The sequence below is a fragment of the Oncorhynchus clarkii genome, chromosome 20 (genome assembly GCF_045791955.1).
Source record: "Oncorhynchus clarkii lewisi isolate Uvic-CL-2024 chromosome 20, UVic_Ocla_1.0, whole genome shotgun sequence".
NCBI lineage: Eukaryota > Metazoa > Chordata > Actinopteri > Salmoniformes > Salmonidae > Oncorhynchus > Oncorhynchus clarkii.
Window position 1 is genome coordinate 74,262,209 of NC_092166.1, and position 17,174 is coordinate 74,279,382.

A 17,174-nucleotide genomic window follows, 5' to 3' on the forward strand; every position below is an offset into this window, starting at 1 on the left:
CCTGTGCTTGGTGTTACAGTATGAGTGGAGGTCTTAGATGGGATGAGAACTATAAAGTGATGTCTATGTCTCTCTGATGTTGTTGTTTGTGTTATCTACGTTTCCACTCTAGCAACACATGTATTACTGTTTAATGCAGCTCTGTCATGTCAATAGCTATTTCCCAGTGGGAACACACTGGTTGAATCAACGTTGTTTCTGAAATTACGTCGAACCAATGTGGAATAGACGTAGAATTGACAACATCTGTTGTGGCATACATACATCGTTTCTGCTTTGAAACCATGATAATTGAGTTCACACACAGATTTGTTTTGGAAAGTTGAATCATCACTCCACTATCCAATAGACCTAGGTTCAAATACTATTTAAAATAATTTACAATTCTTTATTTGGACTTGATTGAGCTTGCCTGGCACAATGAAACCAATGGAATAGTAAAAAAAAACTACAGGCTAAAGTATTTGAAAGATCTCAAATAGTATTTGAACCTAGATCTGCTGTTCTGCCCTAACATTGCGTAACAGACCTCGTGAATCATTGCTTTGTCACTGGCTTTTAAAAACTGTACCGGCTCTGATCCTAGGCCAACATCGTACACATTGATTTGAGGAAAGGGGAAAGGGGAATTGTCTCATTGTCTCATCTGTTTCCCAGAGCTGATGAAAAAAAGAAAGGCCTTGTTATTGGTCATCACGTAACGTTGTTGTAACGTTGTACCATATGAGGTCACGGAGTGGCATCAAATCACTTCCTATTGATGGACATCTGTAGCAATAGAGATACGACAGTGTTGTCTTTGATTCTCTTGCCGTAGCTACATAAAACACTGTAGCAGAATCCACAGGGTTCATGGCAGAGCAGAGGACATGACAGAACATAACATGACATCTGAGAATACACTTCACCCCAAGAAATGAGACTCACTGATTTACAGAACGTTTATTATGCTCATGCACTGTCCTCTCCTGTACAACCCAAGACAGTTTGACTTGATGCTCTCTCTCTCCTCAGGACAACTCTCCACTCCTGTACAACGCCAGAGAGTTTGACTTTATGCTCTCTCTCTCTCTCTCCCTCCCCCCAGGTCTGCGAGCCAGAGAACCCCTGCAAAGACAAGACCCACAACTGTCACCGGTCCTCAGAGTGTATCTACATCAGCCACTTTAGTGAACCCATGTACAAGTGTGAGTGCAGGATCGGCTACGCTGGTGATGGCTTCATCTGTGGAGAGGACTCAGACCTGGATGGGTGGCCTAATCAGAACTTGGTGTGTGGGGCCAACGCCACCTATCACTGCAAAAAGGTAACAGACTCTAACTTTATGTTCTCTGTGGGCCACTTTCCTGGATCCAGAGTAAGCCTAGTCTCTAGTCCTCATTTAAATATGCACTCTTGAACTTTTGTATAATTTCAGCCAGTAGTTTTGAAAGTGGTGCTCACGAGCCAAAACTGGTCCCTATTTTTGTGTTCTACGTCATCCATTTGGTGTGATATGTTACCAATCCAGTTTGTGCAATATGTTACACATTTCTTGTGCTTAAGATTGTGGAGTGCATTTTTAAGTCTAGACCTTCCTGGAATAAAAAGGACTTTCAATTGAGATTCTCAATTGAGCATACGCTTTAGTCCAGGACTAGGCTAAATCTTATTAAGTCCAGGAAACTGTCCTAATAACTTTTATCCTCAACAACAGACCTGCAGATTTTTTCCACATTTTCTAATCTTACGGTATGACAATCTTTGACCTTTTTCTTCCTGTGGCTATTTCTAAAACTGTTTCCATTTATTTATCAATATTTAACAGGATAACTGCCCAAACCTGCCTAACTCTGGACAGGAAGATTTTGACAAAGATGGTCAGGGAGACGCTTGTGACCAGGATGATGACAACGATGGAATCGTGGATGAAAGAGTAAGATATCTTTTATAAGGCAAATGTGTTAAATAGATGATGGATGAAAAGATTCACTAACTCTTGCTACAGTCTTAGAAGAAAAGGTACAATCTAGAACCAAAAAGGATTCTATCTGGGACCAAAAACAGTTCTACCTGGAACCAAAATAGTTATCCTTTGGTGACAGCCGAAGAATTGTTTTGGAACCCTTTATTCTAAGAGTGTATGACAATGGAAGTTTGCTTCAAAGGTCAATGTTTGATTGTTAAATCCAACACATTTTTCAGCAAATGTCTTCATCAGGGTATTTAGATGAGTTCAATAGCGAATCAAATGCCCTCTCCAAGAAAACGGACACTCTAATCATTCCCATTTCGCTGCTCTCTCTCTTCAGGACAACTGTCCTCTCCTGTACAACCCCAGACAGTTTGAATTGATGCTCTCTCTCTTCAGGACAACTGTCCTCTCCTGTACAACCCCAGACAGTTTGACTTGATGCTCTCTCTCTTCAGGACAACTGTCCTCTCCTGTACAACCCCAGACAGTTTGACTTGATGCTCTCTCTCTCTCTCTCTCTCTCCTCAGCACAACTGTCCTCTCCTGTACAATGCCAGAGAGTTTGACTTGATTCTCTCTCTCTCTCTCTCTCTCTCTCTCTCTCTCTCTCTCTCTCTCTCTCTCTCTCTCTCTCTCTCTCTCTCTCTCTCTCCCTCCTCAGGGCAACTGTTCTCTCCTGTACAACGCCAGACAGTTTGACTTGATGCTCTCTCTCTCTCTCTCCTCAGGACAACTGTCCTCTAATGTACAACCCCAGACAGTTTGACTTTGATAAGGATGATGTGGGGGATCGTTGTGACAACTGCCCCTACGAACACAACCCTGCCCAGATCGACACAGACCACAATGGGGAAGGTGACGCCTGTGCTATCGACATTGATGGAGATGGTACTAGCCTTTTCTTACCATGTTACTAAACATGATACATTGCTGTATTATAATGATATTAAGTGAGAACAGGGAAAGGCTCCTTCAACTCTTATAACTTTTATATTCCGTGTAATATATTATTTAAAAGTCATTCATTTGTATTGCTATTGACAGTAGTTGGCTCTGAACTAGTCATGATTTAAAAAAAAAAATCTTAATGAATACTCAGAAAATATTTGATGGATTATTGCAGGATAGTAAATCATGCAAAGGAATGACCAGCTGGCACGGTTTTGCGATGAATCTTTCCGCCCTCAACTATGAAGTGATTGATTAGCATTAGCTACTTCTATGGCACGAAACGCGAAATGCCACATGCAAGAACAGGCAAGCAAATATCTAGGATTATGACTACAGATATGTCCTGCACACATGATATTACCGCTGCATGTTGTTTAATGTCCATTTCCCTATTCCTTTAGAAATCCTAAACGAGCAAGACAACTGCCCGTACTTGTACAACAATGACCAGAAGGACACTGACATGGATGGAGTCGGTGACCAGTGTGACAACTGTCCTCTGCTACACAACCCTGACCAGGTGGGAATAAAGAACAGTCACTTTGCCTTTTATGTAATTACAAAAAGGACATCATCGCTATCAGGGTTGCAAAATTCCATAAACGCTCCCCAAATTCACAGGATTTCTAGACATTCCCAGTTGGAGGATTTGGATGACCCTTCTTATTCCTCACTCTGGGAATCTTGCAACCGGGATTTCTGGAAAACATTTGGAAAAGTTCTGGAAAATGTTGGATTTTTTTAATCATGCTGGCCACTGTAACAATCCTGTCCTCTCCTGTCCTCTTTAACAGGCTGACACAGACAATGACCTTGTAGGAGACCAGTGTGACAACAACCAGGATATCGATGAAGACGGTCACCAGAATAACCTGGACAACTGTCCTTACGTCGCCAACTCCAACCAGGCTGACCACGATAAGGACGGCAAGGGGGACGCCTGTGACTTTGACGATGACAATGACGGTATCCCTGACGATAGGGACAACTGTAGATTGACACCCAACAAAGATCAACTGGACTCTGATGGTAAGGGAGACAACACACACACAGACAAACACACCATGGATCAGCATGTTGAATACCCTCATGCCCGTGAAGAATGCTGTAACAGTAGCTGCCTATAGCTGCCTGAGGAGGAATTAGTATCCAGTAGGTTGATTTGTGACTTCTGTAATAGCCCTGTATACACTACCATAGATACTATCTAACATCACACAGAGGATTGCTTGTGATACAAGAATCTTCCGTTGAGACGTCCCTGCACCTGTCCACCCTCCTTTTTACACTAATCTTTATAGATATAGGTCAACATGCCATGTCCCATTGTCCTGTAAACTATAGCTACTACTTTAACAGCGGTTGTGTATGATATCGGAATAGCGTTTTTCTGCATCTGCCCACCATAAAAAACATGGGGTGCCTTTTACCTCTTAACCACCTTTTCATTCATATATTTACCGTTCAATATGTCTTGTTCCATTTCCCTCTCTCTCTCTCCAAAATGTGAAGTATGGTGGGCGGTTTAGAAGTAGTGTTCACACATCCAGGAACTTGCAGGTGTAGGGTACAAAAAGTCAACTGATGATAGAAATATAGATGTCTGTACACTGTTGAATGGTTGAATGCTCCCGCAGTTTTATTGTGGTGCAAGTATGGTGGGTCAGACATTAAGGAGTTAACAAAAATGGGTATTTCTGGGTTAGGGTTGATGACGTCATTAGCGTGGGACTTTATCGTGCGGGAACCCATGAGGGAATCATCCGCCAGACACCCAGCCGCCAGGCCATGAAGTTTTATTTCCGAAGGGGGCATCTGTGCTAATCCACAGTGCCCAATTTCAATTTCATCATGCAGAGTTACCTGAAGTTTGTGTAACTGGCTTTAACTAGAAGCAGGCTGTGTGGAGACTGGGAGAGGTAGGGAGGGAGAGGGAACTAGAGAGTGAAAGAGAGAGCGATGGAGAAAGAGAGAAGGAGAAAGAGAATGAGATACTTCTCAAAGACAAACCCTAGAGCCAGATCCCTTAACCCTCTTAACACCTCATCAGAAGGTGTTTATTTGATAGAATCAAGTCAGCTTCCTGTGCAATTACAGAAGAGTAGAGGAGAAAGTGGAGAAAACAGGCTTTACAGCTCGCTGGCAACTTCCCTTTGCTCTGTATTATGAGTCTGTTTCTAATAGACTATGGCCTCATGTTTCAGTAGAAGTTGTCACGGCATGCAGATGGCTGAGACTCCTTATTGGACTTGGCAGACATATTAAAATCTACAGGAATTGCAATTCTTGCGATTATTTTTCTGAAACGCTGGTAGAGTGAGTGAAACGTCTGCCTTCCCTGTGGTAGGAATGTTGCAACATTATTGCTGGTGTGGAAACTAGGGAGTTATATAGGCCTACTGTAGTCGCCATGGATAGTTTTCACCTATCGTTCCATTAAAAAGGAATAGGAGAGCAACAAATATATATTATGAATTCATGGTGCTCTTTTATTCATTCAAAAAGGTGACACGTTTCAGCACAGGAAGTGACACAGTGGTCTAAGGCTCTGCATCGCAGTGCTTGAGGCGTCACTACAGACACCCTGGTTCGAATCCAGGCTGTATTCCAACCGGCCGTGATTGGGTGTCCCATAGGGCGGTGTAAAATTGGCCCATCGTCTTCCGGGTTTGGCCGGGGTAGGCCGTCATTGTAAATAAGAATTTGTTCTTAACTGACTTGCCTGGTTAAATAAATAAAAATAAACACCATAGTCTCTGTCAAAGTTCTCACAATAGGCCTCTGTATTTTAACCCAGCATCTTCCATTCTTCTATCAACAGGCGACGGTAGAGGAGACGCCTGCAAAGACGACTTTGACAACGACAACATCCCGGACTTCCTTGACGTGTGTCCTGAGAACAATGCCGTCAGCGTCACAAACTTCCGGAAGTTTCAGATGGTGCACCTGGACCCCAAGGGAACAGCGCAGATCGACCCCAACTGGGTGGTTAGACATCAAGGCAAGGAGCTGGTACAGACCGTCAACTCTGACCCTGGCATCGCTGTTGGTGAGTAGGATATAACCTCAATATGTAGTCCCTATACTGCCGTAAAAGAGAGAGAAATATTAGCGATAGATTAAAGATATTTAAATCACTACAGTTTAGAGATGTGCAGAATGTCAACTCTGACCCTGTCAACGCAGTGGGCGACCTTACCTCAGATACTTTCAAATATTCCCTTGTAGGGTAGCAAAATTCAATAAACTTTCCCTTTTGCCTGATTTTTCAGAAATCCCAGATTCCCTCCCAGTTTATTCCCTCCTGATTCCAGGAATCCGCAATATGGATTTCAGGACATTTGCAACCCTATACAGTTGTATGATAATTTAGATCTGATATGTTACCATATGCAAGATGTCCAACTATTTCTATGATCTATAAATATCAAGAGGAGCAGAAGTATTATTCAAATGTGTGTCCCACCAACCACCCTAGGTGTTCACTTTTTCTGTTCCACCGTCCTAGGCTTTGATGAGTTCAACGCGGTGGACTTCAGTGGTACGTTCTACGTGAACACGGACCGAGATGATGACTATGCTGGCTTTGTGTTCGGTTACCAGTCGAGCGGCCGCTTCTACGTGGTGATGTGGAAGCAGATCACTCAGACCTACTGGGAAGACAAACCCTCCAAGGCCTTTGGTATCTCTGGTGTCTCTCTCAAGGTGGTCAACTCAACTACGGGCACAGGGGAGAACCTGAGAAACGCCCTGTGGCACACAGGCAACACAAAAAATCAGGTATGCTAAGATCCAATATATAATTTCGTAGAGACAAAAAATCATATGGTTTCTCTGGTTTAGCCACACCCTCTATTAAGCAATCTTTCAAGCAGCCAGTCGAATTTATAAAGTAATCATAAATCATAGATCTTCAATAATTAAATGGCTTCCTTATCTGTTGTCCACAGGTGCGCACTCTGTGGCACGACCCAAAGAACATTGGCTGGAAGGATTACACCGCCTACAGGTGGCACCTCATCCACAGACCCAAGACTGGATTCATCAGGTGAGCAGGTCTAGCCTAATGCCTAGGCTTTAGCTCAGTGGGCTAACACAGTCTCGTGGTATGTAGGAGACCCGGGATTGAATCCAGCCAATCACACCCATCGCACTTTCCTCAGTAACAGTCTGAAAATACTTTTTATGATAATAAACTATAGGTTAACCTCTAGTGACACCCCATCCCGTGAACGGGACCGTTGTCATCATCTGACACTAATTAGCATAACGCAACAGACATAAATCTTCCTAGAAAATATTCCTATTCATGAAAATCACAAGTGAAATATATTGGAACACAGCTTAGCCTTTTGTTAATCACCCTGTCATCTCAGATTTTCAAAATATGCTTTACAGCCAAAGCTAGACAAGCATTTGTGTAATCGATGTAATCGTGTAATTTGTTTATCGATAGCCTAGCATAGCATTATGCCTTGCTAGCAGCAGGCAACCTTGTCACGAAAATCAATCAAATTAAATCGTTTACCTTTGATGAACTTCAGATGTTTTCACTCACGAAACTCCAAAGTTCATTTTTTCGCAAAATATTATTTTTGTAGGCGAAATAGCTCCGTTTGTTCTTCACGTTTGGCTGAAAAATCAACCGGAAATTGCGGTCACGACAACACCAAAAAATATTCCAAATTAGCTCCATAATATCGACAGAAACATGGCAAACGTTGTTTAGAATCAATCCTCAAGGTGTTTTTCAAATATCTATTGGATAATATATCCACCGGGAGAATTGGTTTCTCAGTAGAAGCGATTGGAATAATGGCTACCTCTGTACTTTACGCAAGATTTTCTCCGGGAGCATCATGTGACCACTTGCGCAATGTAGCCCCCTACGGGTATTCTTCAACATAAATGCGTAATACTACGTCACAATGCTGTAGACACCTCGGAATACCTAGAAAGCGTAAGCTGGTTCATAGCACATTCACAGCTCAATGGGGACTCATTGGCATGCAGCGCTTTCAAAATATGGGGCACTTCCGGATTGGGTTTTTCTCAGGCTTTCGCCTGCAACATCAGTTCTGTTATACTCACAGACAATATCTTTACAGTTTTGGAAACGTTAGAGTGTTTTCTATCCAAAGCTGTCAATCATATGCATATTCTAGCATCTTGTCCTGACAAAATATATGTTTTTTTTTTCAAAAATGAAAATACTGCCCCTAGAGTCGCAAAGGTTAAGCTGTTAACCAGGGTGTTTTGTCCATAGTGTGCTTTGTCCAAATGTACAGTACTCCAGCACTCCACTCAGTTTCAATCATTCATGTATTGTCTTGTTGTGTTTTGTAGGGTTGTGGTCTATGAAGGGAAACAGATCTTGGCAGACTCAGGACCAGTGTATGACAAGACGTTTGCTGGAGGACGGTTAGGCCTGTTTGTCTTCTCCCAGGAACTGGTCTTCTTCTCTGATCTCAAATATGAGTGTAGAGGTGAGTCATGTAGTTAGCAACACCGTTCTAGCCAGGTCCCAGATCTGTTTGTGCTGTCTTGCTAACTCCTATGGTGTCACGCCAATGACCATAGGAGTTGGCAAGATGGCACAAACAGATCTGGGACCAGGCTAGTACAGTTGTGAATGGTTTGTGAAAAGAATGGTTGGTTGGTAATTGTGGAAGAGATCTCTCCTATTTGGGAGACAAAATGCAGATGAAGGGGTAAAAAAAAGTGTTTTTAAAACCTTCCAAATCTTTTCCAATACTCAGATAAGCTGGAGTTTCCAACTGTGTTGTCCATCAGGTAACAATCATAAAGGTGTATCTGTTTTGTGTCGGCTGTATAAAAAATCACAAAAAAAAACAGAAGTCACGCTTTTGTTTCTGCTGTAACGCTGAAGTTCGGCTATATGGATGTAATAGAGCCCTTTGACTATGTTGTGTGCATACTGTATGTGTGTGGTTCAGATTTTTCGGTGTGTGTGTGTGTGACACTGTGTGACACTGTGTGACACTGTGTGACACTGTGTGATAGGTCTGGTGTGTGTGTGTGACACTGTGTGAGAGGTCTGGTGTGTGTGTGTGACACTGTGAGAGGTCTGGTGTGTGTGTGTGTGACGCTGTGTGTGTGTGTGTGTGTGTGTGTGTGTGTGTGTGTGTGTGTGTGTGTGTGACACTGTGTGTGACACTGTGTGTGACACTGTGTGAGAGGTCTGGTGTGTGTGACACTGTGTGTGTGTGTGTGTGTGTGTGTGTGTGTGTGTGTGTGTGTGTGTGTGTGTGTGTGTGTGTGTGTGCATGTGTGTGTGTGTGTGTGTGTCACACTGTGTGTGTGTGTGACACTGTGTGTGTGTGACACTGTGTGTGTGTGTGTGTGTGTGTGTGACAGTGTGTGTGTGTGTGTGTGTGTGTGTGTGTGTGTGTGTGTGTGTGTGTGTGACACTGTGTGTGATACTGTGTGTGACACTGTGTGTGACACTGTGTGAGAGGTCTGGTGTGTGTGACACTGTGTGTGTGTGTGTGTGTGTGTGTGTGTGTGTGTGTGTGTGTGTGTGTGTGTGTGTGTGTGTGTGTGTGTGTGTGTGTGTGTGTGTGTGTGTGTGTGTGTGTGACACTGTGTGAGAGGTCTGATGTGTGTGTGTGTGTGTGTGGTCTTAAAGGGTTTCAGGTGCTACTTTGATCTCAAATACGAGAATATTGCTTGTTCACGCTTTACTGTATGATACACACAATGCTCCACCGGTTGCTGTATTGTTGGCTATATTTCCATACCATATTGTGTATGTATACGGCTGTATAGATTACTCTATATACTGTATGACTCTGGATATGCTGTTATTCCTTAGCTTTTTTGTTATAAATGTGCTTAGAATAAATAATCATACATTTTCTCCTATTTTCACTAGATAACTGAAGAGCGTTGGATGTGAAAACTTCAAATGGCTAAAGACACTAAACCTCATAACCTGATCATCAGCCTTTTGCTGATTCGTTCGTCATTTCAACCAATGAAATGGAGCTTCAGCTTCGCCCCACCAAAGTATTTTTGTCTCTAACTTTCCATTGAAGAGGCAGCCGAGGCCTTTTCCAGTTTTTCTGAGTGCCTTATGTGAAAAGACATATCCTTGAGAAATGAAAACCGATGACAAATGAAAAAGGCCTTGTGGACAAATGAAAAAGGTCTTAGCAATGATAAAAACTAAGTAACCGATGTTGACAACATATTATAGGGATTATTTGTACAACCACTTATGTGCTTTACTCCGATTTCTTCCAAACTTTTTACAGCTTTACATTAACAAAAGAAAATATAAAATTATTGTTACTCGATAAATATTGATATTGTTTGTGCTGGAAAAGAGATCAACTTGATGCTAAGTACAATGTACAATAAAGGCGTCTAGGTTGCTTAGCAACTAAAGGTTTCTGTATTGACCTCAGCAGTTTCAGCCCTGCAGTGAAAAATTGGATCAATTTTAATATTTACTGCCAAATATCCACCAAACTCTTAATCAATACCAAAGCACACTGATGTACGTCGCTAACTTGAACAAAGTTCTTATTTTTTGTATTGATTCTTATACCACCCAGAATGCAGTTTTGTTAAAACGGTCTTCAGTTGCTCATTTAAAATGTTTGTCAAACTCTAAAAAGGTTGACCGTGAGACCGTCTTATAGCATTTTAAAGTACTTTGGGATGAAGATGTTTATACTAAGTTTGTATTATAATTTCTTCTGTAAATTATTATCACGAGTTTATGTCTTGCTGGTTTGTTTGTTTTGTTTGTTTGCTTTTTTGTTAGAGATTGTAAATAATTTATTTATTTGTTTACACTGACGAAATTTCACAATTGAAGATTGTTGGATATCAACATAAAATTTCTCAAACATCAAGTTAAAAATACACTATCACAAACTTTGTGTACTATGCAGTGTTATGCCATGTGTTATACTGAACAAAAATTTAAATAATAAAACAACATGCAACAATTTTATTGATTTTACTGAGTTACAGTTCATATGAGAAAATCAGTTAATTGAAATAAATTCATAAGTCCCTAATCTATGGATTTCACATGACTGGGAATACAGATATGTATCTGTTGGTCAAAGAAACCTTTAAAAAAAATGGGCCTCACAGTGGGCCTCAGGATCTTGTCACAATATCTTTGTACATTCAAATTGCCATCGACAAAATGGTGTTCGTTGTCCGTAGCTTATGCCTGCCTGTAACATAACCCCACCACCACAGGGCACTCTGTTCACAATGTTGGCATCAGCAAACCGCTCGCCCACACAACGCCATACACGTTGTCTGCGGTTGTGAGGCCGGTTCGACATACTGCCAAATTCTCTAAAATGACGTTGGAGGTGGCTTACGGTAGAGAAATGAACATTACATTTTCTGGCAATAGCTCTGGTGGACATTTCTGCAGTCAGCATCCCAACTGCACATTCCCTCAAAAACTTGACACATCTGTGGCATTGTGTTGTGACAAAACTGGCCTTTTATTGTCCCCAGCACAAAGTGCATCTGTGTAATGAACATGCTGTTTAGTCAGCTTCTTGATATGCCACACCTGTCAGGTGGATGGATTATCTTGGCGTAAGAGAAATGCTCACTAACAGGAATATAAACAAATTCGTGCACACAATTTGAGAGAAATAGGCTTTTTGTGCTTATGAAAAGTTTCTGGGATCTTTTATTTCAGCTCATGAAACATGGGACCAACACTTAACATTTTGCGTTTATATTTTTGTTCAGTGTACTTGATGGATATGTTAGCCAAATTCTCAAGAAAGGCCCTATAATCACTCAGATAAAATATACAAAACAATGCAGTGGTTTTAAGAGAAGGTGTAGTAGCTATAGTTTGGGTTAGTTGTAACACTCTATTCCAATATCCCTCTAGCATACCCCTTACAATGAAGCAATAGGATATTGTGCCTGCATTCTAAGTAGTATGCTAGTATGGACATTGGAACACAGCCTTAAGTGTTGAGGAAGTGAAGATGATTGAAACATTGATGTAATGGTAAGAGTGTCACGTATGGGGTTAGATGTAGTAGTAGTACCTGTGAGAGAGCAACAGTGATTATTATGTTAACAGTTCACAGCATCCTTGACCTTGACAACTGATGGTCTGAGGTTTGAGTGTGTATGCCTGGTGTGACAGGGAGCATTTGAATTCATGTAAATGTAATGTGTTGTTCACAGATGGATGATGAAAGAACGTTCTGCTTTGAATGAGTGAAATATGTAACCAGATGAAGGCCATTCTAGAATCTATCAAAAATCTAGTAAAAAGGTTTCTTGGAACTTTTGGTTGACTTATATGGATCAAGGATATTTGCAATGTATAGCTTTTTGATTGTTGTTTGTCTGTATAGCGTTAATTGTTGCCGAGTTTTGTTTTTTGTAGTTAGTAACTAGCTTAGTTGTATTTTGTGAGGGATTTTGCAATGCATAAATGTCAATTTTTCAGCTTTTCCTTTGTTGTTAGATCTACATTGTCTACATTAGTCTATCACTTAAAAGAAATGATCTTGTTTCATAAATAAATTGTTTGTACACCATCTCTTTTTCATTGAGATAATGACAATTATGGAAGAAAATGAAAACGTGTTTATATTTGACATTAAATCGATTCATTATTTAATGAAAATATAAAATAATTTAAGTAGTATTAAGAGAAAATATAACAAAACAATATAGCCCCGATATATGAATCTAGCTTCTACAAAGATGAGATTGAAAACTTTAATTTCTAAGCTATTATGTAAACCATTTTCCAAACTTGGAACATGTTAAGAGCTCTAAATGTGGCAGTCAATATTGATAGAAAGGTTTTTGTCCCACGCTGGATGCTAAAGATGGGACCTTTTAGCAGGTTAGTTAACTCCTTTCACATTCCATGAAATGACATTGAGGGGTTGGAGTTGTCAACAAAGCAACATGACAGAAATATGATGCCAAGTTTTGAACTACTGGTAGTTTCATTGAGAAGATATATAAAGCGATCTGTGCATTTGAACAACAGCATAAATACACTATTTAGAATGAGCAGGCAGCTCACAAACTAACGAGTGCACTAGGGAGAATGCAACAAGCATACAGATGCAATAAGTGAAAACACATTATCTGACTGAAGATATCTAGCTAAAATAATGTCACAAAGCATGATCACTTGGCTAGTGCATATAAGTCAGATATTAGTTTAGAAAGACTTGAAATTGGCATGGGAGTTGGCATGGGGGCAAGCTATCAGCTAGCCATAGCTACGGTGCATTTGGAAAGTATTCAGACCCCTTCACTTTTTCCACATTTTGTTATGATACATCCTTATTCTAAAATGGATTAACTTATTTATTTTCCTCATCGATCTATACACAATAACCCATAAACAGGTTTTTAGACATTTTTACAAATGTATTACAAAAAAAAAACTAAAAGTACTCAGACCCTTTGCTATGAGACTCAAAATTGAGCTCAGGTGCATCCTGTTTTGATTGATCATTCTTGAGATGTTTCTACAACTTGATTGGAGTCCACCTGTGGTAAATTAAATTGATTGGACATGATTTGGAAAGGCACACTCCTGTCTATATAAGGTCCAATAGTTGACCGTGCATGTCAAGTCCCCAAGAACACAGCTGCCTTCATCATTCTTAAATGGAAGAAGTTTGGAAGCACCAAGACTCTTCCTACAGAGAAGGGTCTTGGTCAGGTGACCAAAAACCTGATGGTCACTCTGACAGAGCTCCAGAGTTCCTCTGTGGAGATGCGAGAACCTTCCAGAAGGACAACCATCTCTGCAGCACTCCACCAATCAGGCTTTTATGGTAGAGTGGGCAGACGGAAGCCACTCCTCAGTAAAGGGCACATGATTCTCTGGCCTGACGAAAGCAATATTGAACTCTTTGGCCTGAATGCAGAGCGTCACATCTGGAGGAAACCAGGCACCGCTCATCACCTAGCCAATACCATCCTTACGGTGAAGCATGTTGGTGGCGGCATCATGCTGTGGGGATGTTTTTCAGCGACAGGGACTGGGAGACTAGTCAGGATCAAGGTGGAGATGAACGGAGCAAAGTACAGAGAGATCCTTGATGAAAACCTGCTCCAGAGCACTTAGGACTTCAGCCAAGGGGTCTGAATACATTCTGACTGCACTGTAGATAGCTGCTTATCAAAGGTAGATAACTGGTTAATTTGACAAAAAAAATCTACCTAACTATCTCTCAATGTTTCTCAAAATTACTGTAGCTGACTAATTCATTAGATTTTTTTTTTTTTTGTGATACACACGTTTTTTTGCTGTTTTAGTCCACACAACATGTTGTCCTGTCACCTACAGTAGAATGTTATTAACACCATGGGGGGAAACAATAAAATTGGCCAGCCACATTCGTGAATTTCTGTCCTATCAGATCCACGATTTGAAGGTTCTAGCTAGTGTATTCCTCTGCCCTTTGACTCTTGTTGCATGTAGATGTCCAGTTTATCAGGTCCCAGGCTGCCATGACTGTTATGATTATTTATTTACAAGTTAATTCAAATGAGCTTTTTGCTTTCGCGCCATCTGTACCTGATATAGCAGATCTCATCTTACGTGCGGATATAAGCCTACTGGCGTGAGAGACTTTTTGAGAAAGAGATTAGAGCAGACCCAGAAGTTGTGATTTGGGCACCCAAGCACAGTCCATTTACTTTGTGCTGTTATAATTTATGCTGTAAAATCCTGCGATCCCCCCCCCCCCCCCCCATAGCAAATAGCTGGCAAAACAATTCAAGCAATGTTCGCACGGCTTACTGCTGCTTGCAGAGTCACTGCGAGGCAGAGTAGTAAGTAACTGAACAGCTTGTCTTGAACAATATATATTGAAAACAGGAAAATGTACACCCCATTCACAAGTGAGGAGCCGCCCCTAACGCCTTAATGGGAGTAAACAATATCTCTGAGAGAGAAGCTCCTTATCTGACCTTGCTGTGAAAATCCCCAAAAATAAATGTTCGAAGAGGTCTTTGCTCCAAGATCAGACACAAACACACACACACGCATGCACACAAATCATTGTCAAGTTCAACGCTAATAAAAAAACTAAGTAACCATTTAAAATAAAATTATGCAGTCACTAAATTATACATCCATTTGCACAAGCAATTGTGTTCCTTGGAATGCACAGCAGCAAATGGGATTCAGATGGTTTTTCTTGTCACGTTGCTGCTCACATCACTAGTATAATAACACAGAATGACTTGCTCATGCAAGTAGCAGCACATCCTCAATGAAAAACCCAAAGTGGACCTTGAAAACCACTAACTAATAGCCAAACAGCACATTATATTCTATTATATTCGATTCTACAATATATGGAACCAAAGTGATAAGATAAATAGTGTGAAAACAGCAGCAGAAAATAGATGTTATGTTAATAGATGTTAGTGTTATGTGTGTTGTACATTGCTGTTGTACATGTGTTGCAGAGGGGTGGTAGAAGTCTATGTACAGTCTATTGCTGTTGCATAGTGTGATGGTCTTTTTGAGGTCTTCGTGACAGGAGCATCAGCACCAGGAAAGAATCTGTGGCATCTGATGAAGTGTCGGGGGTGGTAGGAACAGGAAAACACTAAAGGATGGGTGGAGGGGTAGAACAATGGGGGCTTAACTACTGAGGCATCTGCAGGAGTCTGAGGAGTCTGCAGGACGGCAGGTAGCCTAACGGTTAAGAGTGTTGTGCCAATGACTGAAAGGTCGCTGGATTGAATTCCTGAGCCGACTAGGTGAAAAAATCTGCTGATGTGCCCTTGAGCAAGGCACTTATTAACCCTCATTGCTCCTGTAATTTGCTCTGGATAAGAGCATATGTAAAATACATGCTGTACCATCTGTCCATGAGGTGTGCCGAGATCAAGGAGACGTATGGGTTAACTCCTACAAAAGGGGAAGGAGATAAAGGGGTGGATTGATAAAAGGGAGAATAAAGGCCTTCTCTTTGATACACACTGCCGTTTTGATGAGAGGGGTTAAATTTCTCCAGCCCCATCCCAGGTTAAAAAGATATAGTTGTGGTTGTGTGGCTTAGTGTCTGGGCCCTTAGGGCTGAGGCCCACTGAATAAGCCCACGTGGCATGCACCACAGCCTGGGTATGGGTCGGCCGCAAGGTCCTGGCACCAGGCCCAGAGAGTTTTCCTGGTGGTTCTTTAGAGAGGTTTGGAGCACCATCTGAAGTCACCAAAATATTTATTTATGCATTCTGTTCGAAATGTGTTCTCAAATCTGGCTGTAATTTAGAGTCCTTTGAGCAAATGACTAACCCTAGCTTCATGTCCACATCCATTTCAACCCTAACCTTAGCCTCAACCACAATCACAACCCTAACCCTAGCTTCATGTCCACATCCATTTCAACCCTAACCTTAGCCTCAACCACAATCACAACCCTAACCTTAGCCTCAACCACAATCACAACCCTAACCCTGGCTTCAAGTCTACATTCATTTTGACCCTAACACTAGACAGAGCAGATTTCCAGACAGAGCCAGACTAGACAGAGCCGGTTTCCAGACGTGTCAGTGTGTGTACAGTGTTGATTACTGTAATCAGTTACATTACAGTTGAAAAATATTGTAATCAGATTACAGATAATTCTGAAAAACTAGATGATTACTTATAAATTCCAAAAGGATGCTTGCGAAAAATGTTTAAGTTTGTTCCACCTGAGCGAGTCTTTGATGGATCCTTTTTGTCTTCTTCTAATGCCTCTTCAGAAGACAGTAAACCAAATGTTAATGAAAGTAATCTGATTACGTTACTGAGTTTGGGTAATCCAAAAATTACATTCTTGATTACAATTTTGTACAAGTCACTAGTAACCGTAACAGATTACATTTAAAAATGTAACCTACCCAACTCTGTGTGTGTGTGTGTGTGTGTGTTTGTGGGTGTAGGTGTGGGTATATGTGTGGGTGTGCGTGCGTGTCCTATTTGGCTAGTTCGGCTACAGTAAGACGGATGTGGGCCTTGGCACCACAACGTCAGTCTAAACAAGCCCAGGCTAGGGAGACAGACACAGCAGCCAGCAAGAGCAGAGCACCGTGGGCTAAGTCCCAAATGTCCCCCTATTCCCTACATAGTGCACTACTTTTGACCAGATCCCTAAGGGTCCTCGTCAAACATAGTGCACAATATAGGGAATAGGGTACCATGTTGGACGCATAGAGAGCCCTGGCCCCAGACTGACTGAGGGAGAAAAATGGAAGGGAAACCTCTTATCCA

At 41.4% G+C, this 17,174-nt stretch overlaps 1 protein-coding gene across 2 annotated transcripts in view; it reads left to right on the forward strand.

Moving 5' to 3' along the window:
* Positions 1–12,471, forward strand: part of LOC139376892 (thrombospondin-2-like) — a 36,072-nt gene extending 23,601 nt beyond the window's left edge. Inside the window, exons 14-24 of one of the 2 annotated variants that reach the window (XM_071119881.1) lie at positions 1,088–1,306; positions 1,808–1,915; positions 2,683–2,842; positions 3,307–3,425; positions 3,700–3,934; positions 5,727–5,954; positions 6,414–6,685; positions 6,856–6,953; positions 8,252–8,391; positions 8,665–8,698; positions 9,801–12,471. In XM_071119881.1, coding sequence (XP_070975982.1) covers positions 1,088–1,306; positions 1,808–1,915; positions 2,683–2,842; positions 3,307–3,425; positions 3,700–3,934; positions 5,727–5,954; positions 6,414–6,685; positions 6,856–6,953; positions 8,252–8,391; positions 8,665–8,698; positions 9,801–9,804 — 1,617 coding nt within the window. In that variant the 3' untranslated portion in view covers positions 9,805–12,471. The remainder of the gene's footprint in view (positions 1–1,087; positions 1,307–1,807; positions 1,916–2,682; positions 2,843–3,306; positions 3,426–3,699; positions 3,935–5,726; positions 5,955–6,413; positions 6,686–6,855; positions 6,954–8,251; positions 8,392–8,664; positions 8,699–9,800) is intronic. The other variant, XM_071119882.1, reaches the window with a different exon arrangement.
* Positions 12,472–17,174: the final 4,703 nt, after the last annotated feature.